The sequence below is a fragment of the Balaenoptera ricei genome, chromosome X (assembly GCF_028023285.1).
Source record: "Balaenoptera ricei isolate mBalRic1 chromosome X, mBalRic1.hap2, whole genome shotgun sequence".
Lineage (NCBI taxonomy): Eukaryota > Metazoa > Chordata > Mammalia > Artiodactyla > Balaenopteridae > Balaenoptera > Balaenoptera ricei.
Genome location: NC_082660.1, coordinates 7,881,459 through 7,904,262, shown reverse-complemented (window position 1 = coordinate 7,904,262; position 22,804 = coordinate 7,881,459). Strand labels below are relative to the sequence as shown.

The window sequence follows — 22,804 nt, the reverse complement described above, 5'->3', positions numbered from 1 at the left end:
ACTGAACAGATTTTGCATGTGTTGATAATTTAAAGGAACCAGTTCTCACCTAAGTGAAACAAACTGCTGGAAATTTTTCAGTTTCTGTGACTTATTAGGGCCAAAAAAATATCTATTGACATGTCTTCTCCTTTATCAAGTCGTCAGAAAATATCAAATAGAGAACTTTAAGATTGCCTGGTTCTAAGGAGCAGCAAACACTGAATACAGATTTGTTTCTAGCACACTTGCTTTTCCGTAAAAGCCACATGCACATCTGCATTCCCAGGGGATGCGCTGAAAAACACAAGAAATCCACATGTCACATTCGGGATGCTTTTTATTTGCCATCTGTCCTTCTACAACACATTCCCTTAGTGATAGAAAAAGAGCAAGAAGTAGGTTGATGTGCCTCATTACAGAACTCCTTTTCCATTATGTACTTATATTTATTTACATTAAAAAAACAATTCAGAAAGAATCCAGAAAGTTCAACGAATGTCTACAGCCTTTGGTTGTGGAAAATGAAACAAAAACAGTATTCTAAGAAATGTTGGTTTCACGTCCACATTGCAGATCTACTCATCTCGTTCATCAGATCACCAGGTAAAGTGGATGAAGTTCTACATTTGAATACAGCCAACACCTTCAGAATCCCCATCCACGTACTTCTATGAGAAAGTGCCACGAAGGGCCCAGCAGTGCGTTCCCCGTGAGTGTGTCTGAGGCCTGGGCCGGTGGCTACAGGTCAGGGCTCCAGGGAAGGCAGGCAATTGGCTCTGGCAGTGACGCCGCAAGCCCCCCCATCCCGGCCTCGACCTGCCTGTCTGACGCCGGCCCTCTGAACCCCATGGACGTCTCCACGCTAAGCACTGGGGAGAGGACACAAGCCCCGTCGGTGACCTCGGCCCAGAGTCAACTCTCCCCTCCCCTTCCCAGGCCTCAGCTGGAGGAGGGGGAATTCTGTGGTTTTACTGACCTTTGGCCGTCTGTTCACTGTTTCGTGTTCCCTTCTGAAGCTCCTTGTTTCGGCTAACAGGGTGCCCTGGATTATAAAAATCCAGGCTACGACTAAGACTCTTTCGAGAGCCTACATGGGAGTTAAGAAGGGAACTACATTAAGACTTTTTAGGATTGAAAGTCCAGGAGAATCCAGCTTCACGCGCACTGTTCCATGGAAACCTCAATAGCAACAAAATGTTAGGATCCGTTACTCAGTACTTAGGTGCTGTGAGTGAGACAACAAATTTCATTCTCTTATAGGACCAAAGATTACATTCTCTAGTATAGACTGACCTTTCTACACTGAAGTGGCTATCTGATATTATTTGGGAGGAGGCCAATTAATTACAGAAACATATTTTCCATAATTTGTCAGCGTGATCTGACTTAAACTCCTTTAAGTTTTCAGTCAGGTTAAAACATATCCGTATATTTTCTTGTATCCACTAGAAGTTGCACGAAACCCTCTTATAGCTAGGTTTTTATCTAGAATGAACATTTTAATTAGGGCTAAGAAACGATGGCATCCGACTGGGAGTTCTACGTCAAAGCCAAGAGGAGGGGTGGGGGACGATAAGGTCACAGGAGAGTGTTTGGAGGGGGTCAGTGAGAAAGAGAATGACTGACAGGGACACGATGACAGCATCCCACAGAGCAGACAATATCCCCCTCCCGAGGAGCAATCCCCCTTCCTTACTCAGAGAATCTCAATCTCATTCAGTGTAATATGCCTACGTAGCTAAATATTTTCCTTTCCAGACTCACACGCAGCTGGGGGCGCCGCGCGACAGAAGTCTAGCCAGTGGAGGAAAAGCCGAGCATCTTGGGGAAAGCACTGCCTTCCCGACACAGACACTGCGGCTTGTCATTTGCCTCTTCCTCCCTCTTTCTGCTTAGAAAGCAGATATCGGACCTGGCGGTTCATGAGCATCTTGCGACAACAAGGCAGTCACCCAAAGGAGAAAGGGTAAGGATGGTAGGAAGAAACTACCAAAGACTGTGAGTCGTCGATGATACTACGGAGACAGTCCTGAGTGCCCACCTCCAGGTTCCTTATGCAGCTCTTCGTTGTGTTCAGTTTTCTATCATTTGCAGCCAAATGCACGCCTGATACATCAATATCCAATGATGAGGATGACTCGGTGAAAAGGGAAGAACAAAGACGAAAGTGATAGGGCAAGGGGGATCGGTCTTACACAGATCATCCAGTGGACCTAAGAAACACAACTTCCTTCCCACGGGCAAGACAGAAGTCCTGACTAAAAGAATAAATGTATCATAACGTTCAGTTCAAAGACACCCAATGCTCAAATTGCCTGTCTCGAATTTTACTCTGTCCTTCTGCGCTTTGATTGCTAATATGAAAGCGCATGCTTACACATTAAAGCTCTGCATCCTACAGAGAAGAGAATGGAACAGATTTAGAATCAATTTAGCATTTCTCTTGCAGCCCATTTGGAGGAGTTCCCACTGAGAACTCGTCTGCCTCACCCTCTCAGCAGCCGTATTTAATAGGATCTGAGAGGAAAAATAAGTAGTAACGCTGGGTAGCCTGTTTTGACTCTCGTATATGCTATTTGGAAATTCAGCCACTACGGCAAGCTGGCAGAATATAGGACATGGCCCTTGGAAAGCGCTAGACTGATCAATATTTAAGAATGCACAGGCAACAGCAACAAATAAATGAAGCAAATGCGATGGGGATGCAAAGCAATGATGGGCATGTATACCCTCAAAATAAGCATGAATCCTTTTCGTGGCAGGAAACGGTGCAGCGCTAAATGCTCCGACAGTTCATCGCGCAGTCCCAAGACGCTGGTCTCGCATAGAGAAATGATTTCTTCATACTCAACATGGCAGGTGACCCAATGTTGGTTCAGAAAGCGACAGATAAGCAAAATAACAGGCTGAGAACAGGAGCCAGCAACAGCTGGTCACGAGTGAACCCACTAGCATACTTGCAGCTTTCACTATGTTCACATTTAATTTTTCTTTTCCAACAAAGTAAGTGCAAATATCTTTAGTCTGAATCAGTAACATAGCAGCCAAACCTCAGGAACCAATAAATAAGGACGCTGACACGCCAATACCCCTTGGCCTTTCAGACTCAAAGCTTCACCAACACCAGCCTTCAACAGAAGGGGCAAATGTTTCTTGACTCAGCAATTGTCTTCCATGTCCTCGTACAAACCATATCGTTTACACCCACCCACGTGCCCCCATAGCAGTTACTAAACTCATAACACAGCTTGAAACTCATAAGGGGTTAAAGCTATAAAATGCCTACTCGCCAATGTATTTTTTTCTAAGTTTCATTCTTCTTCCCTTCCTTTTAAACAAAGCTTTTGTTTCCACTGCCCCCAGTGCATGACCGTTTATTAGGATGACATATCATTTGTTTATTTCTTTTCAAATGACACAGTTGTGTTTTTCTCAAAGAAACTGCCATCTTGTTTCTAATTAAACATGATGGATTCAGGGTCCTGGTTTGCCATCTGGGCCATATGTCTCAGAACATCCTTTTTCGTGATGATACCAAGAAGTCTCCTGGAGAAGAAACAAAATAGAGAAAAGGGGTCAGCCTCGCAATCCTGACTCGTGCCTGTCCCTAATCCCCAGCGCCCCTTCCACCCGGGCACACGGAGAGACAACATTTCTCAGCCTCCCCTGCGGATGGGTGGGTCCAACTGAGTGAGCTCTGGCCAATGGCGTGTGGGTGGAGGTGAGAGATACCCCTCCCGAGTCACCTGCACATCTCCTCTCTCTCCTCATCTGCCAGCCCGAGACAGAGGAGCCAGTGAAGGACGCTGAGGTCACAGAGGACTGAATCCGGAGCCACCAGATTCAAAGACCTGGGTCCTGGAATGGCTGTGTGGTGCAAAGCCCACACCTGCTGCAACTCACACTGGATGTGAGTGACATGGGAGAAAAATTAACCTTTATTGTGTTCGGCCACTGAGATTGCAGGCCTGTTTATTACAGCAGTAAGCCTATGATGACTCATATGCTCCCCTAAATTTCAAGACTATAATCAATTAAAAAGGGCTTACAAAAGCCATTGTCCAAACTTGACCACACCGCAGAAATTCCAAGTGTGAGGCATTCTAAGCATAAGAAATTTTAAGTATAAGATAACAATCGGTTCTATTTTAAATCTATCTTACTGGAAGGGTAAAGTTTGACATGTAAATTACCTGCTCTTCCAAAATTCCATGGCTTTCAACTTACAAAAACGATGTCACTTCCCAGGGACCCTGGTATAGGGCCACCTATACTGTATACTGCACCCAGCTCCAGGGAGCACCATTCACAAACACGACAACGTGAACAGTGCCCCTGGATCATGCCTCACTCTCGATTTATTAAATACTTAAATAACCACCTGCTGGGGTCAAATCATGCCCCCTGGGGAAAGTGAAAGGTTTGAAAGAAGGGGATGTACACAAGTTCTTCAGAGAAAAGAAGTTCCATTGCCAAATTAGTTTGCAAAACGCTGCTCACCATGTCTCCATCATCCCCAAGAGGAGGAGAATAGAGAAGTAAAGGATGGCAGTCTCACCCTGGAATACTGTACGGCTATGGAAATGACAGGTTTCTACTCTGTATCTGGGTAAAATGATGATATACCAAAAAACTCCGAAAACACAACTGTAATACACTGCCATTTATTTAATTAAAGCTAAACTATGAAACTCATCTCTTACGAATAGGAAGTGAACATGAAGAGGGGCCGCAAGTACCCGGAGCAGTACTCACTCCAGTCAGTGACAGCTGGTGAAAGGGACACTGGTTAGTGAAACTGTCGGCCAGAATTCTCACTTCCTTGTCCCTGACCACACTGGACCTTAACCTTGAAAAAGCGATTGATTTCTTGTGTTAGTTTCCCCATCTATCACACGGGGGGAGACAGCAGATACTACCTCTGCCCCTCCATCTTATAGGAACATCTTCAGGTGAGAGGAAAATAGCAAAAAGGGCCTTTAAAAGCATACTAAACAAAAAGAATAATGACAATACAGATGACAAAACACTGAAAGAAAGCACCATGACTCACATGATAATCAAAAAAAAAAGATGGGGAAAAAATGTAGCAAGCACAAAAGAATTAGAAAATCAACATTTTGCAACCCCCAATGTAATAATTAGTTTAGCCAATAATTATCGATGGGTTCCAAAACCATCAGGTAAATGGTTGCTGGAAAACAGAAAATTCACATGGTCTCAAAGTATCCCTCCACAGATTACGTACAAAGAGAAAAATGTCCCTTTACTACAGAGGGCTCTGGCCATCCCCACCTCATCCCAGTGATGGAGTTTATCACCAACAAAGTCAGAAAAGCTGACATTATGATATCATCTACATTGGAACACTGCCCGAAACTCGAAACTACTTAAACCGAATCAAAAAAAAAAAAAAAAATCTATGTCATAAATAACAAACAAAAAAGGCAGGGAACCGTTCTAGATAAAAAACGAAAGAGGCAAAACAACCAAATGCAATGTCTGAACCTTAAAGGAACTCTGGACTGAAATTTGATATGAACTAGGTACTGAGTGATATATTGAGTTACCATTAATTTTGTGTACTTATGGCTCAGTGGTTATGTAAAAGAATGTCCTTAGTCTTAGAAGATGTACGCGTCATACCTAATTGCCAAAACTTGAAAGCAACCAAGATGTCCTTCAGTAGGTGAGTGAATATACAAACTGGTCCATCCAGACAATGGAATATTACTCGGCTCTAAAAAGAAATGAGCCAGCAGGCCAGGAAAAGGCGTGGAGGAACCTGAAATGCACTTCACTAAGTGAAAAGTGTAGCCATCTGAGAAGGCTACACGCTGTGTGATTCCAACGCTAAGACATTCTGGAAAAGGCAAAATGATGGCGACAGTAAGAGGATCGGTGGTTGCCAGGGGGTGAGGGGAGAGAGGGACGAATAGGCAGAGCACAGAGGACTCTTAGGGCTGTGAAACTATTCCTGATGATACTACAATGGTGGATACATGTCATTATACATTTGCCCAAACCCACAGGATGTACACCAAGAGCGAGTCCTAATGTAAACAATGGATCGTAGTTAATAATAACATCTCAATACTGGCTCATCAACGGCAACAAATATAACACACAAATGCAAGACTTGACAGTAAGGGCAACAGAGAGAGGACCAGAGAGGGAACTCTGTACTTTCTGCTCAATTATGCTGTAAACCTTAAACTGCTTGAAAAATAAAGTCTATTAATTCAAGAACACAAAATTCTTAGGGGGAAGAAAGTGGTTGCCTGAAAGGGGGGTGGGTGGTGAAGGAGGACAGAGCCAGGAATTGTTCCTTCCAGCTGTTTAGAGCTACTTGACTTTAACAGTGCTCATAGATCACTTTAAACACATTTCTAAAATTTATAAAAATACAGTAAAATCGAAGATGCCCCATAAAACAAGATGCTATTATACTAAACCTGCCAAGCTGAGTCTGCGTCCTGACGGAGTCAGCTTGGTCTGCTGTAACAAAGCACCACAGACTAGGTAGGTGGCTTAACAACAGAAATGTATGTTCTCCCAGTTCTGGAGGCTGGAAGGCCAAGATCAAGGTGCTGGCAGGTTTGGTTTCTCCAGAGGTCTCTCTCCTGGGCTTGCAGACACCACCTGTTTGCTGTGTCCTCACACGGCCTTTTTCTCTGTGCAAGCATCCCTGGTGTCTCCTCTTCTTTTAAGGACACCAGCCCTATCAGATTAGGGCCCCACTTTTATGACCTCATTTAACCTTAACTACCTCCTTAAAGACCCCATCTCCAAAGACAGTCATATTGGAGGCTGGAGCTTCAACATATGAATTCGGGGATGGGGCGGGGGGGACACAGTTCAGTCCATAACGGTCCTTCAACTCCCTTTAAAATCAAAAAAGGAATAGTTAGAAGGCAAGCAGCTTACGCCTGTAATACACCACTAAGAAAGCTGCGATCATCAGAGAAGTGGCAGCCCGTGAAAAGGTGAAGCCCCTTTTCATCCGCGGTGGGAGGAGTTCCGTGGCTGGCGGCCACCAACTGGCAGACAGTCCCTCAGCTTAAAAGGCTCCTTTGTTCTTTCGGACATTTCTTTTCTACTTGAAAGCCTGGCTGAGGACACTGCCCTCCAGAACACCTGGGGAACACCACTCAAATTGGGTGACGGCCATGTTCCTCGGTGGATGACAAGCGCCTTGATTTTGTTTTTTTTTTAAACGCTTTTTGAGCCTCCTCCAGTTCTCCCTCGCAGAGATGCTCAGTAAGATGGTGATGAAACCCATGCCGCTTTGAGAAAAGACGACTTGTTCACACACACAGACACCCCTCCCGTATCTATAAAGCCTGGGTTTTGTTTCCTCACAGTCATCCTGGAGATAATATCAAAAGGTCAGGCACATGCAGTCCTGACAGCCTCGTCTTAAAGCTTGGTAACTATGTCTGAAAGTCAAGCTGGTTATCATGGCTCTGGGGAAATACGAATTCAGGAGTTGCCTTGGGTGCTGGCATAAATTGTGCCCTGGCCTGCGACAATAACTATCAAAAAAGAAGCAAGCTGAACGTCCTCCCAAAAGGAGGCAGCATTAAATCCAGCGGGGTTTGTTAGTGGTATGAAATGTCCTACTTGATATAAATCAAGTGTTTAAACTTCCAGCCCCTTTGGGTAGCAGTTCAAGTGAATCTGGGGAATGATAAACAGTCCATCTATGACCATGAACATAATTCAGATTAGAGCAGCTGGGCTCTTGTGAGAAGGCCACCCCGCCCAGGCCCCCAAGGCCCACCTAGCAGGGCTTGGTGGAAGCTGACACCATCTTCCCTGCTCACTCTTTCTTTCTAGATCCTCTGTGGAGAAAATCCCAGATTCACTCTTGGCCACTGGAGGCTTCCTAGGCTCTGGCCTTAGGGAGACAAAGACTTCCCTGGCTCCCGGTCTGCTTTCACGATCACCTGGGAGCCCAGGCCCTGAGAAATCCTGCAGACAACGCGAGTCAAGGGTACGAGCTCGAGTGCTCGGCCTAGAGCAGGGAAGGCACATGGCGACGGAATACATCAAAAACGCGAGCTGGCTTGAGCCGTGCCTGCCCTGGCTCAAAGCCCGAGAAGATGAAAGGCCCCGCAAACAAGGATCTCTTGCCAGCACTAATGTATCAGCATCTGTGTTTGTTTAAAATATGTAGAGCGAGAGAGAGGGTGCGATTGTTTTCTCGCAGAACATTCGGAGCCAATTTCGACACCCAGATCTTCACAGGAAAACCTCACGGGGCTCCGTGAGGTGTGAGCGGGCGTCGAGGGCAGCATTTCCTGCCAGAACTGGAGATTCCAATGATAACTGACATTACATTATTATTTTAAAGGAAAAGAGAAACTGCTACACACTTGAGACGACACGGGTGATCACGGTGGTATTTCTGCCGAGCGTTGGAAATTCAGCTTCATCGGTGGGCTTCAGAAGTTTGCAAAGTGGGGACCCCAACCAGCAGCAAGCCCTGGGAGCTGGTTAGAAATACACATTCTCGGGCCCCCTCCCAGGCCGGAGGGATCAGTAACTGCAGGGGGGCCCGGCACTCTGGGTTTAACCTAGAGGTTTACTCCTCTGGGGGATTCTGACGCCTGCTCAAGTTTGAGAACCACTGAGTTCCTTTAAAAACCACCAGCAGAAATGACCTCTAGCCTCAAACATTTATTTGTTCCTTATTGACTGCCCCTCCCCATGTGCAAGACATACCCCAGCTGCAGTCAGAGCTAAGAAGGACACTCGTCCCATCCGCCGAGAGTTCTCTGGATCAAGTGCAAATTCAGCTCCTTGCAGAGCCATGAGCAGGGCGGCAGGAAGAAAGCCGCCCTGGTACCGATGTCTCCACCAAGCCAATCTCTCGCTCCCCCCAAGCTTCTGAGGCCCTGGAATTTAGGGAGAGCCCCTGAGCCCAAAGCACGGCCCACGGAGCACTGCACCTCTCACATCATCACGAATCTTTGATCTTTGCAGTGCTGGTTTCCTGGTTCGTGATAACACAGAGCGAAAGCAATATTGCTGCGGCGGAGACAATGCCATGGGCCACCAAACCTCTCGGCTCTGCGATAACATTTGAACACGTGAAGTTGTTTCGAACCGAATGATGTATTAGGGAGCAATTTGAGCATACTGTGAACCTCACGTTTGCTTATGGGTGATTTCATCCACAAGAAACTCCAGGAGGACAGAGAAAAATGCCCGCGGCCGGGAGCACCCAGGGGCATGGGAATACTCAGCCGCAGCCCTCGCGATGCCCGCTTCCACAAGCCAACTGCGGGGTTTTCTCAAGGTGAAGGGACAATAAACTGTCTTTTTGATATACCTCTCAACCATTTAATGTGTGTAAATGTCTGACCGTTTTTATGAGATTCCCATCTCTCTTTTTTTAATCTGTCACTCTTTTGTAATCTGTCACTGACGAAGTGTTGGAGCGTTGTGCGCCTAACCCTATTTTTCTCATCAGCCCTGAGATCCTCGTCGCTCGTGTCTGCGGAGCGCCATGATGTGCAGGAACGTGTTGTCACAGCACAACGTCGCAGCAGGACAGGCTGAACCTCCTCCCAGAGCCAGGACCGCTGCGGGGGGGGGGGGCGGGGGAGCCCCAGCCCCTCCCCGTTGGCTCCTCCCCTCGGGACTCAACCTTCAACCTCAGGGCAGAGACAGCAGCCCCACCGGGAAGCCTGCGTCCCACGCTCGCTGGCAACTCCTCCTCCTGGGCTCCCCTGCTGACATCTCTTCCGAGCACTGCCACCCACCCCCCTGCCCCGGTCCCCGCCAGTCCCGCCAGGGCTGAGCCCGCGTCCCTTTCATCTTGTTCCCCCCAGGGTCCCGCCGCTCACCCGCTCCGCGTCACCAGGCACTGGCGGAGCCCCAGCTTCCGGAAAATGTCCACCACCGTCTCCATGGGGGTGTGGTCCGTGACGGTGAAAGGGCTGAGGTTCAGGACGCGCCGCAGCTTCAGGGGCTGCGGGCTGTTGGCTGGCAGCTCAGGGGGCTCCTCGGTGAAGTACATGACCGAGTCGCTCACGATGCCCTCCTGCCTCTGTCTGGCGTTCTCTGGAATGGGCGAGCAGGACGGTGAGCCCCACGAGGCTCCCTTGCGGGGTCCCTTCCCCCACCCCATCCCACCCCATCCCACAGTAACACACGACTTCCCTCCCCCAGCAGCCTAGAATCCCGCAGAGGAGGGGCGCAGCAGGCAGACTCTACATTCTTAACTTGGAGCTTCAGCCAAACATCTGTGAAACTGGCATCCCTCTCTCTCAAGCTAATGCTGTGCGAGACCCCCCTGCTGTGACCTGATCATTCACTGCCAAAGTCTTGCGACGCGGGCCCGACCAGGCTCCTTCCTTTAGGGAAATGCACTGCTTCTGCCTGGACGTCAGGGCACCCAGCGGGCCCAGGGCCTGCCACCCTTGCTTTCCTGACACACCTTCACCTCATCAGGGGCCGAGGTTTGACGTGAAAAGGAACCTCACTTAGCTGCCCAATGACCTTAATACATGGTTTGGTGTTTTTTTTTTTTTTTTACAAACTAACGTATAACTGGCCCAGATGGCATTATAAATCCTGAAAGGAACAAGAAACCAAGAGGACCATCCTAGGCTCACAGCCCAGAAACGCAGCTCAGTCTAACTACGACCCTTGGGACCAAAGAAATAACCCTAGAAAAGCTGCATTCCCCCCCAACCCCTTGGATCGCCTCTCTTAAATATGGGCCATTTTGTGGATTTCTCAAAGAAAGATAGTAAAACTGTTATGGTAACAATTAGCCTATTTCTATCTGTAGGCAGGCCCACGTGAAAGAAAGCTGAAGAAAACTAGGGTAACAGGAACTCATTAGAAATACAGCTTTATGCGGTACTAGAAACCTAGGCTATTTTAAGTCACACATGAAATAAATCCATTGGTCTCAAGATATTTCTCCAAGGCGATTTTCCTTCTGTTGGAATTTTAATCTTCCTTTTGGTTCATGGGAAAAGGTTAGGGGAAATGTACAGCAAGGTTTGCCTTAAAATGGATCCTGGTTTCTATAATACATTTTTTTTTGCCTTCTCAAAGACTACTATTCACCTATATTGTTCTTTGAAAAATAAAATTCTAACTGCTGGCTCTAAAGCCATTTACTGCAACAGAGTACTCTAATGGAAAACTGGCAGCATTCGGGGTCAGACTGAGTTTGAAAAAGGGTCGCTGTTTAAAAGGGGAACAGAGGGCCTGCTGGGCAAATGCCTGCACAGTATGTGGGTCAGGTTCAATCGAGTTACATCCAATGGAGTACAATTCAACCACAAATACCAGATGACACTGATGCACAACATGTTTTCAGACGCAGATGCCACACAATACACACTGTGCATTTCTCTCCTAAATCGAGATGGTTCTGTCCTGAAATGCTAAGGTGGGCAGCAACAGTCAACACACACTTATCGCTCATTTTCATAGACCGACCGATTCTCTAAAAGTCCCATGTAACGGGAATCCCATCTATTTCAACAATCCAGTTGAACATCAGGATTGGATCAAGCCACAAAACCCAATCAAGAACTGATCACATGGATTTGCTGAGCCCCCTCATAAAACCAAATACAACTTAGCCAACTGTCAATTCACTTGTTGAAATGAATAACAAGCTTCTATTGCCTCTGAAGCTACTGATTGGGTTAGAGCCCTGCTTCTAACAGCACCTAGCTCCGTGAATTCTTGCTCAGTACTGCATTCCCAGTGCCTGAACAATGACGAGAACACAGCAGACACAGAACAGGTATCTGCCAAGTGCGCACATGCGTCAATCCACCAACAAGTGGATGAACGAGAGGGTAGGTCTACTGAACGTCGGTGTCCTTGGCTCTGCCTGTCATGTAGAACAGAGCCTATCTCACAAAGGAGGCATTCGGAAGGAAAGCCCTGAGCTATCCACGGCCAAACAAGAATCGAAGGCAACAGCTGGGGTCAGAGCCGGAGACCTGAGCAGCGCTCCTTGGTAGTCCAAGAGGAGCAGCTGTGGCTCTCTCCAAAGGGCTCTCTGTGAGGCCACTTTGGAGCTCTATTATAAAGACCTATCTTAAAGCCTTGATTGAACTTCGGGGGTGGAGGTACGACGCACAGCCGAAAGCTGGTGAATGGAAGAATCAGCAAGAAAGCTCTCCTCATCTCTCTACTGGGGGAACCATCTACTCCCACTTTGGACAAGAAATCACCTGTCACCAAAATGCCTGCAACCAGCTCCAGCATGTACGTTCACAGAGGGCAGAGCCTGGTTGCTGCCAGCCCTGTGCTCCCAGCTCCCGGGATGGCACCAGCACATGGTGGGTGCTACGTGAAATATTTCCTGCACGGAAGCGTAAACCAAGCCCTCACCCAGGGCATGATCCAGTGCTGTGAGAGTATAGGCTCCCAGACCCCAGGGACTCATGGGAACCCGTGTTAGAAAAGCAGCCAAAAAAAAAAAAAGATAGCCCAACATTACATGTGTAAAAGGCCTAAAAGACAAGAAAAGCACTAAATATTAACCAGAGCCTTCTACGGTGTTGAAAATGTGGGCACCTTTTTAATTCTCTTTTGCTTCTGATTTCCCCAACATTCTCAGTATTACTTTTACTTTAAAAAATGTAATAAACTTCATTTTTGTTGTAAAGATCAAGTAGTTAAACTTTTTTTTTCTTTTTTTTCTTTATTTTCGGCTGCGTTGGGTCTTTGTTGCTGCACGCGGCATTCTCTAGTTGTGGTGAGCGGGGGCTGCTCTCTGTTGCATTGCATGGGCTTCTCATTGCAGTGGCTTCTCTTGTGGAGCGTGGGCTCTAGGCACGCGGGCTCAGTAGTTGTGGCGCACGGGCTGTACAGCGCAGGCTCAGTAGTTGTGGCACACGGGCTTAGCTGCTCCGCGGCATGTGGGATCTTCCCGGACCAGGGCTCGAACCCGTGTCCCCTGCATTGGCAGGCAGACTCTCAACCACTGCGCCACCAGGGAAGCCCCTAAACTTTTTAAAATTGTTGTTAGTATTGGGGGTCTGCTGTTCTATTCTACCACAACTACTCTCAGTGGCTGCAGCTCCTGAAAAATGATGTACCTTTTACGAGCGCCTGTTAAGGTCATTCAACCTGACATTCCACTTGTTAGCAGCAGTACGATCATAATGCCAGGTGCAAGGAGGGTAATGAGGAAAGTGTTGATAAAGTGAATTCCACAAGCTATGATAGGCCAAGAAATTTTAAAAGACTGGAAACAATCACATATCCAGTAAGTGATTACAATCGCTTTAGAGCAATGGTTCTCAACTGGGAGTAATTCTGCCTCCACCCTCAGGGGACACTTGGCAATATCCGGAGGCATTTTGGGGTCTCATAACTGGGGGGACGGGGTTGCTACTGGACTCTAGTGGGTAGCGACCAGGGTTGATCCTACAGTGCACAGGACAGCCCCCCTCAACAAAGAATGATCCAGCCCCAATGTTAATGGCGTTAAGGTTGAGAAACTCTAATCATGTTTTTAGGGAGGTAATACGCTATCATCCTGTTCATTAAAAATGCTTCCATAGGGACTTCCCTGGTGGCGCAGTGGATAAGAATCTGCCTGCCAATGCAGAGGACACAGGTTCAAGCCCTGGTCCGGGAAGATCCCACATGCCGTGGAGCAACTAAGCCCATGCGCCACAACAACTGAGCCTGTGCTCTAGAGCCCGTGAGCCACAACTACTGAGCCCACGTGCCACAACTACTGAGCCTGCGTGCCTAGAGCCCGTGCCCCACAACAAGAGAAGCCACCGCAATGAGAAGCCAGCGCACCGCAACGAAGAGTAGCCCCCGCTCATCGCAACCAGAGAAAGCCCGCGCGTAGCAGCGAAGACCCAACACAGCCAAAAATAAATTAATTAATTAAAAAAAAAAGAAAAAAAATGCTTCCATAGATAAGCAACACGGTCCTACTGTATAGCACAGGGAACTATATTCAATATCCTGTGATAAACCATAACGGAAAAGAATATAAAAAAGAATGAATGTATCTATATGCATAACTGAATCACTTTGCTGTACAGCAGAAATTAACACAACATCGTAAATCCACTCTACTTCAGTAAAAAAAATCAAAATAAAAAAAATCTTTTTTAATTTTAAAAAAGCTTAGGCAGATGCCAGACATCAAAGGTTAAAAAAAAAGCTTCCAAAAAAAAAAAATGCTTCCATAAAACAGATGTAATTGACAAGAAAGGTTAAAATGGAAAATTAGAAGCAACTATAGTGGTGGTCAGTACAAAGGTTATGTGGTAAAAAAGTAAAGACTATTTAGAAGGAAAAGCAGATGATTTTCTGACAAGTTATAGTTTATAAGGCATGGAAAAGTCCCTCTGCATGTATTTTTTCATCCCCAGCAGAAGGAAGCAGATGGCACCACTGTTCTCCACGGCCTATCCCAATCACTAACAAACAGCTCTCCCAGGAAGAAACCTCTTTATCCCTAAAGAACCCGTCCAACAGATCTGACACGTATCTTGTTGTTCAGTTCTGGACATAGATCCCTTTCTGCAAGTGGGCCTCTTCCACATGCTGGAGAATCATCATCAAATCATCCACCAGGCGAAGAAAATGAGAGTTCCCTTAACTCTGGCCCATGACTCTAACTTTCCATCCCTTTAATCATCTTCGCGGCTTCCCACTGAGCCCTCTCTGGATCCAGCCTCACTTGACTGTGGAACTCAAGACTAGAAGAGCCCGAGCCTGCCGGGCACAGAAGGAGCCTCGTGTTTGCAGAGAGCCCCAAGAGGGAAAGTCCCATCTACCAGGAACTTGAACAAGGGCCACACATGGCCCTACGTGTGAGTACGTGATGGTGAAAGGGCCACGTTTCCGAGGTGCTGCGACTAATGGCTCTCCAGCAAAGACAACAGCTATGGTTTGGCATTCCAGAGACAGACTGAAAATAAGACATTTTCAGCTTCACGGGAGCAACTGACACCTTTTTAAACATGACACGTGAGAAAAAAATCTTTGCCTCATTTACTACTCTTTTCTTATCTTGGATCTATGTAAAATCTCTGCTCCTGAGTCCCCTGAAAGGGAAATTGGCATGGGATCGTTACTAGCTCAATGCTCAAGTCCTATTTCTATATTCGGAAAAGGGCGTCTAAGTCTGCAAATACAGGTCATGAATTTCTCCACCGGAGTACAGGACTTTTCTATATCCACGGAGCAGGAAAACAGCTTTTCTCACTGCTCACAGCCAAACACTCCTTGCTTTCCCGCAAACCATGTAAATGGCAGCTTCCGTACTCTTATCGGTCTGATGGAAAGCATAAAGGTATTATTTACACCGTGTGTTGCCTCTTCAGACATTCCAAACATAGCTTCTAGGAGGGCGCTGGGTTGGCAAGCTTAAATTTCTTCTCTAACCGGCTGATGACAATTACTGCTTCCCACTTGATTACAGTAATGGGTTTCAGCAAAATTAGTAAGCTCTCTCTTAGCAGGTGTGCCTGGAGCGGCACAATAGGTAATGGATTCCGTGACATTTATTACTAGAGTGTTTAAATTTCAACCTTTGCTTAAAAGATTTTAAGGATTGAATAAATTTTTAAAGCCTGCTGATTACATTAATTTAAAACAAACCCAACCCTACTATACAGCTTTTTCTAAAAAAATCTCATTATTTATAAGGCAATGGTCATGCCTAAAGGCACCTACCTGTTAAGCGACAGGACATATAATAAAGAGAAGCATCATGGAGCACTTAAAGCACAAATGTACTTTCGTGTCTAAAATATAAAATCAACTGTTGCTTTGGGGGAGGTAAATATGTTTGAGCAACAAGCTAACATCAGAGGCTATATAGCTTATTTAAACTTATTTTTATAAAGCCTTTGATGAAGATACTTTAAAAACATTTTACAAGCTACTTAACATCGCGAAGAGGTTTTGGAAATTCAAAGCGAGAGCCTAAGAAATAGTTACCGAAGGGCAGGGATAAGCTAAGGTGTGTTCCCGGTGGGGCGTTCCACCATCATACCTGGAAAAGTCCCCCTGGCCAACTTCACAAATGTTCTGGAAGTACAATCATCACGGCCACACATGAGCCATGTGATGGGCCCCGGCGTACCGTGAGATGCAGGGGCGCTGAGCCGGAGGGCATCAGTGTTTACCACGCGCCGCGGATGTGCTCTGCGGCTCCCTGCCCCCGCTGCATCGGGAAGTCCGGAAGGACCACCCTGGGGGAGCCCGCTAAGGCCTCCTGCTCCTGCCTGCCCGGGCCTCCAAAGACTCACACCCAGGCCTGTGTCTGTGGAGTCCTCCTACCTCCCGCTCCCCCTCCAAGGCGCTCATCCCTGGGCCAACGGGAGCCCCGGGCTTCTCGGAGCCGCCCGTGTCGGGAACATCCCAGCTGGGCCTCATCCCCTCTCCGCTCTCCCAGCTCAGCAGCCTGCCCCTCAGCCCAGCTGATCCAGTCAGCGCACGAGGAGGAAAAGCATCCCACGGAACTGACTGGACCCACGCGGGCCTCTAACTGATGGCGCCGGACACAGAGTCGCGAAGTGAAGGGCTTGAGCGGCGCCGAGGGAGGCGCCTGAGGCCAAGAGCTCAGCATCTGGGTCGGTCAGCCTGCCTGCAAGTCCGTCTCCGCGACCGGCCTGCCCGGCCAGCCCGCGCTCTCCCACCTCGTCCTGCTCAGCTTCGCCCAGGAAGTCCCTAAAGGGCGGAGCGCGTGTCTCCTGGCGGGCGGGGCCCAGGGGGCTGCTTGCAAACGTGGTGCTCGGTGTCCAGCCAAGAATGCCTCCGACGGGACACTGTCCCTCACGGTGTGACCTGGGGGCAGCAGCAGCAGCAGCACTAAGAGGGAGCTCGGGAGAAATGCAGAGTCTCGGGTCCCACCCCAGACCTACTGCATTCTGGCCAGACGCCCACGTGAAACGAATAAGCATTAAAGCGTGAGAGACCCTGGCCTGAAGCCCTCCGACCCTCGTCCACTCTCTCGAACCTCTTTGAGAATGTCGGGGCACAGGGGTGCCGTTCGTCTCCGTGAAGCGTGAGCCTCCCTGCTTTACTCACTTATGGCGAGAATCAGCTCCCTCCTCTGGGCGAACCCGATGAGGCGCTCCGAGTCCCTGGAGACGACCACGGGGAAGCCATTGTAGTCGGTCTCCTTGATGAGCGTCTCCACGTCCTCAACGGTCATGCTGTCCTGGGTGAGCACGGACAGCGGCGGCTCCCCCCGCCGTGGCCGCATGACGTCGGTGGCCAGCGTGCGGTGGGTGAACTCGTCCTTCACGTCCAGGAACGGGTACCCATTTAAGTGGATGTGGGCCTCGTAGATGCCTTCCTTCCCAAAGGCATCAGCCACCCACTTGCTGGTCACGGCCGCCGCCATCAGGGGCACGATGTACTCGAGACCACCCGTCAATTCAAACATGATGACCACCAACGACACCGTCATCCTGGTAACTCCACCTGCAACCAAAGGGAGGAATGAAATTGCAGGACTCGACCCCACACCCGCGAGAGGACATGAACTGTGCAAACTGACAAGCCGGCTCTACCCTCCCGGCACCTGTTCCGCGGAGACAGTCCTACACGGCGCCCAGGCTCAGACCTCTAGGATAGAGGCCAGTCTTGGTAAACACAGCCTTGCATCAGGAGCCGTAAGTCGCATCTCACTGAGGGGCTCTTCTCCCGTGAGGGACAGCAAGTTGTCTATTCACCCAGGACCCGCCTTGCTTTTTGGTGAGTGGCGCCTATGTGGGCTCTGCAGGTTTCTGACTCAGCAAGCATCGCTCTCTACCAGAACCCCTCGAGGTGGAGAATTGTAGAGACTATCCACAATTGTAGACGGTACAGCTGCAAGACGGTGGAGACCCCATCAGCCTGGGTCCCCGGATGACTGAGCAGAGAAAAGCCCTCTGCTACTCACATTACACACACACACACACACACACACACACACACACACACACACACACTCGGTACCTAGGCAGGCGGCGGCTCCCACCATGGCGTAGAGCCCTGGGGTGACGCAGTCTGCTCCGGGCCTGCACCAATTCCTGAAGACGATCCAGTCGTGGTGATGGTAAGCCAGTTGCTCCACGCCAATTCCCACCATCCTGCCTGCCATGGCCCCCACAGCCATGCTGGGGATGAAGAGACCGGACGGGATCTGCGGGGAGCGCCGGGGAAAGCAGCATGAGGGAAGGGGGCCCCGTTCCCGCCGCCCCGCCGCCGGGAAACTCAGGCCCCCTCGACAAGCTTGCATTTTGCTTCGGTCTTCAAAGGAGGGGCAACGCTTCAAAACATGGGTCAGCTGGGAAACCATGGGACCAGTGATTTCACCTGCTTGGTCGTATCTACTGTGACTTGGAGAAAATGCAATTTTACACTTTCATTTCCTCGCCTTCAAAAGCTGGCCTAGTCTGCCTGCTGTGGATTAAAGAATGATAAGCCCCACTGCAAATAACATTCAAAGTGCACATCTGTCACTTGAGATACTCACCACTTTCTCTCTCCCCTCACGTGTCATTCAGATTAGCTTTTAAAATTAAATGTCAAGCCACAGCATGAAAATGGAAAAGCAAGGCCTTCAACTGTTCACAGGTCAAACAAAGAAGCTAAAAGCGTCAGTGTAGCTGCCCTGCATCTTCCAAAAACCTTGGCACGGGCTTACTGCCCCCTTGTATGTACAGTGGCCAAACACCTGTCAGAGAGAGATGGGGAGCAGGTCTGTCTTCCTAACAAAGTCCATTTTCCGAAAAGTATTCTGAATATTTTCAAGCCAGGCTAGATGCAGCAAAGAAATAGACCATGGAAACTGAAAGGTCTAGGTAATAGCGTGTTTTATATTTTGCTGTGTGAAAAACATGTTCATTTCTCTAGTGATCAGACATTTGCTACAGAGCAGACTTGACTCTGTTCGTGGAGACTGCATGTGACCGCCGATCCTGACCGGGAGCTGCATTTATGTCACCCCGACCCCACCCCCGCCCCCCAGCTGTCATCAATCTGAGGATGCAAGTGGATCTTTACCCAAATTCGAGTTAAGTTTGGATCCTCGGGTGTGATTTCCAGAGTGTGAGACATTCCTGAGGAAATTGTTCCTTTCTGAGCACCCCTTATCCCCCCGTCATTTAATCCCCTGTAACTTCAAAGCAGACTTCTCCCAGCAGGCACCAGAAGAAAATAAACCCCTTTGCATCAGAGACAGTCACCTATTTAATAACGTTCATCCTTCCTTGTTCTTAAGGCAAAAATTCAGGTTTGTGTTTGACCACTGCACCCAAGTACACAGCTTCTTAGAATTTTTTAAAATATTTATTTATTTGTATTTATTTATTTTTTTGGGCTGTGTTGGGTCTTAGTTGCGGTATGCGGGATCTTTCGTTGCTGTGCGCAGGCTTCTCTCTAGTTGTGGCATGGGGGCTCCAGATCGCGTGGGCTCTGTAGTCTGTGGCAGGCGGCCTTAGTTGCCCCTAAGCATGTGGGATCTTAGTTACCACTAGGGATTGAACCCGCGTCGCCTGCATTGGAAGGCGGATTCTCAACCACTGGACCACCAGGGAAGTCCCTAGACTTTTTTTTTTTTAATTCGTAAGAATACCACAAAAAGCAACAGTCATGGAACACAAGGGGGTTCTGGAGGGTTGCCAGCGTTCTGCTCCTGGTCCTGGGTGCTGGTCACACAAGTGTGTATGTTTTGTGAGAATTCACCAAGCTGTACATGTCTCCTTATGAATGATATACTCCAAGCTTTAGCTTCTTCACTGGTAAAATGGGGTTATAAATCTCTATTCCATAGGCTTGCTGTTTATCAAAAGCGTTGTTTCTTGTTGATTAAAAGAATGTCAAGGGCTTCCCTGGTGGCGCAGTGGTTGAGAGTCTGCCTGCCAACGCAGAGGACACGGGCTCGAGCCCTGGTCTGGGAGGATCCCACATGCCGCGGAGCGACTGGGCCCGTGAGCCACAATTACTGAGCCTGCGCGTCTGGAGCCTGTGCTCCGCAACAAGAAAGGCCGCGATAGTAAGAGGCCCGCGCACGGCGATGAAGAGTGGCCCCCGCTCGCCACAACTAGAGAAAGCCCTCGCACAGAAACGAAGACCCAGCACAGCCATAAATTAATTAATTAATTTAAAAAAAAAATAAAAGAATGTCAAGTGCCCTGCACATGAGAACATTCAGTAAAGGTCACCTCCCCTTTTCCCCCTGTCACAATCTTATTCTGGGGACTTAGGGTGCTATCCCCAGAAGGACAGAGGTTGCCTCCCTCCCCTGACACCTTCCCTCCCCTTCACTTACCTTCATGCCAAAGGTAAATATGGTAATGACGATTTTGAAGATCAGCGCCAGGGCCAGCTGCCACATGGCTGTGTAAACGCCGACCCCGGCCGGCCGGTCGGGGATGTCGTCCACGGGCCGCGTCATGTTGGGGTCATTGATGTAGTCACAGAGCTGGGAGGACTCGAGGGCCCCGCAGTCATTGAAGAGCTCGGATATGAGCTCGCTCGTGCTGCGGCGCGTGTAGGGGTTGGGGTAGGCGACGACGGCAGTGATGGCGGTCACCGCAATGACCTCCAGCACCGGGTACTTCCCCAGCTTGGTGGTTTTGCGCCTCCTGCACCAGGCGATGTTGCAGCGGATGAAGAGGGTTCCCCACAGGCCCCCGAAGACACCAAGCAGGATGAAGGGGAAGAGCTCGGCCATGTACCAGGGCGTGTGATACTCCACGTAGAAGAGGACGAGGCGGCTGTTCCCAAAGGGATTGATGGATCGCAGCGTGAAGGCTGCCACCAGGGCCGCAAAGAAGGACCGCCACAAGGTCTTTAAGGGAAAGTAGTAGCTGACCTGCGACCAAGCAACAGGTGGAAAATCAGAGACCGGCGGCAGAAAGAGCCGCCCAGAGCCCCAGCCCCACCTGCTGGCACAGGCCATAAAGTCACACTCAAGACCAAAGACGGGCGGTACTCACTTCCTCAACCTAGGTGTGAGGATGGCCCAAATGCACTAACAAAGATAGTTAAAGGACTCTATGTCTACAATTGGAATGGACACTAGTCAAGGTGTGTTTGCGCTATTTTTTAAGACAAATGAGAACATTTCATCATCATTCTGTTTATAGCACAGACACCCTCCTAAAAGAAAAGAAACCTCTGATTTGATTCTCCAGACAACAGATCATGGGTTGAAACCCCTGGCCCAGCAGATGTATCTGGAGGGCACATGAGTTAAGAATGGTTTGTACGTTTTTAAATGGTTGGGGGAAGAGAGAATTATTTTGTGACACGTGAAATATTCAAAAGAACAAGACTTAGTGACAAGTGGTAATTACATAAAATTCAAACTTCAGCATCCATAGGGAAGGTCTCGTTGGAAGTCAGCCAAGCCGCGCACGTGCGTGTTGTCTGTGGCGCCCTCCACGCTACAAGGGCAGAGCCCAGTGGTTGCGACCGAGCCCTGAGACCCGCAAAGCCTAAAATATTTGCTACCTGGCCCTTTACGGACAACGTGGGCCGACTGCTGGACTGGATCCATTTGGGTTGCAAAACATAAAAATGCTTCATTATGTTGTTTATGAAAACGAGAGAGAAGACTGCAAATCTCCCCCCAGAAATCACACTGGCAATTTTTAAAACAGGACTTGAAAACACATATTTCATGGCGAACACTGCGGCTCCTTAATGAGCCGCAGGAATCTCTCAGCCCTCAGAGGGCTAGAGAGGGAAGCCTCCTGCCGCCCCGACCCCCGATGTGTTCCTCGGCGCTCAGAACCACGGGGCCCTCCGGTGCCCTCCGGTGCCCACGCTCACCTCTTCCAGACTGAAAAGCACACCCCCGATCGGAGCACCAAAGGCGACAGAGACCCCGGCAGCGGCCGCAGCTGACAGCACCTGCGAAGCAAAGAGCTCCCTGTCAGCCCGAGGCCTTTCCGGCAAATCAGCGGGTACTGGAGAGGCTGGAGAGGGCGGGAGGGCGCTTCATCCTGCACCTGCTCACCTCGCGCCTCTTGCCCTCGTTCTTGCTGTACTTGGAGAAGAGGCTGCTGAAGAAGTTGCCACAGCAGCATGCCACGTGCACCAGCGGCCCTTCCTTGCCAAGGCTCAGGCCCGAGGACACCACCAGCACCAGGGTGACAGTCTTGATCAGCAGGGTCCACTTGCCCAAGTAGCCCCTGATGATGAAGCCGCTCAGGATGGTCTTTATCTGAAACACAGGATGGAGAGCGATGGGGAGTGAGCCGCTTCAGCGCCACGGCTAGGAAAGTAACCTCTCCCTCCTCTGAGGAGCAGCTTTCAAACCGAGATTCGCTAAATCATATGGAAGACAGGCTGCTTTAGTTGTTAATTTAGCTATAATTTTATATTGAGAATTTATATTAACGCCTAATTTTATATATTAATGGAACCCTGAAACAATTTCAAAGCATAGTAAATCTTAATAATTCCAAGAGTAATGAGAGATCGTAACGAGGACTGAATAAGTAATTATCAGAGTCTCATTTTATTTATGGCATTTATCCTGTGCATTTTACCCTCTGTTGTGTTGAAAAGATACGTGTATCTATTGATTTTAACTGTTAATATTTCACTACTGAAAGATGGCCAAGATAAAGGGACATCTGGCTGGCTATGTGACAAAGCAAATACAACAAAATATCAATTGCACTTCAGATCAGGGTCGGCAAACTATGGCCCATGGGCCAAATCCAGCCCACGGCCTGTTGTGTATGACACACGAGCTAAGAGTGCTTTTAATGTTTCTAAATGTAATATGTAAACAAGACTACTAGCCTTTTAGTGAGAATAGTTCCTCAGTTTTGCCTCTTGACTCACAAAGCCC

The 22,804-nt window shown here is 48.6% G+C and overlaps 1 protein-coding gene across 2 annotated transcripts in view; it reads right to left on the bottom strand.

Annotated features, from left to right (window-relative positions):
• Positions 1–301: 301 nt before the first annotated feature.
• Positions 302–22,804, bottom strand: part of CLCN4 (chloride voltage-gated channel 4) — an 87,390-nt gene continuing 64,887 nt past the window's right edge. For both annotated transcript variants that reach the window (XM_059910800.1, XM_059910801.1), the window contains exons 6-12: positions 21,962–22,168; positions 21,775–21,855; positions 20,267–20,812; positions 17,950–18,136; positions 17,035–17,433; positions 9,837–10,053; positions 302–3,528 (exon numbers count right to left, since the gene is read on the bottom strand). In XM_059910800.1, coding sequence (XP_059766783.1) covers positions 3,438–3,528; positions 9,837–10,053; positions 17,035–17,433; positions 17,950–18,136; positions 20,267–20,812; positions 21,775–21,855; positions 21,962–22,168 — 1,728 coding nt within the window. In that variant the 3' untranslated portion in view covers positions 302–3,437. The remainder of the gene's footprint in view (positions 3,529–9,836; positions 10,054–17,034; positions 17,434–17,949; positions 18,137–20,266; positions 20,813–21,774; positions 21,856–21,961; positions 22,169–22,804) is intronic.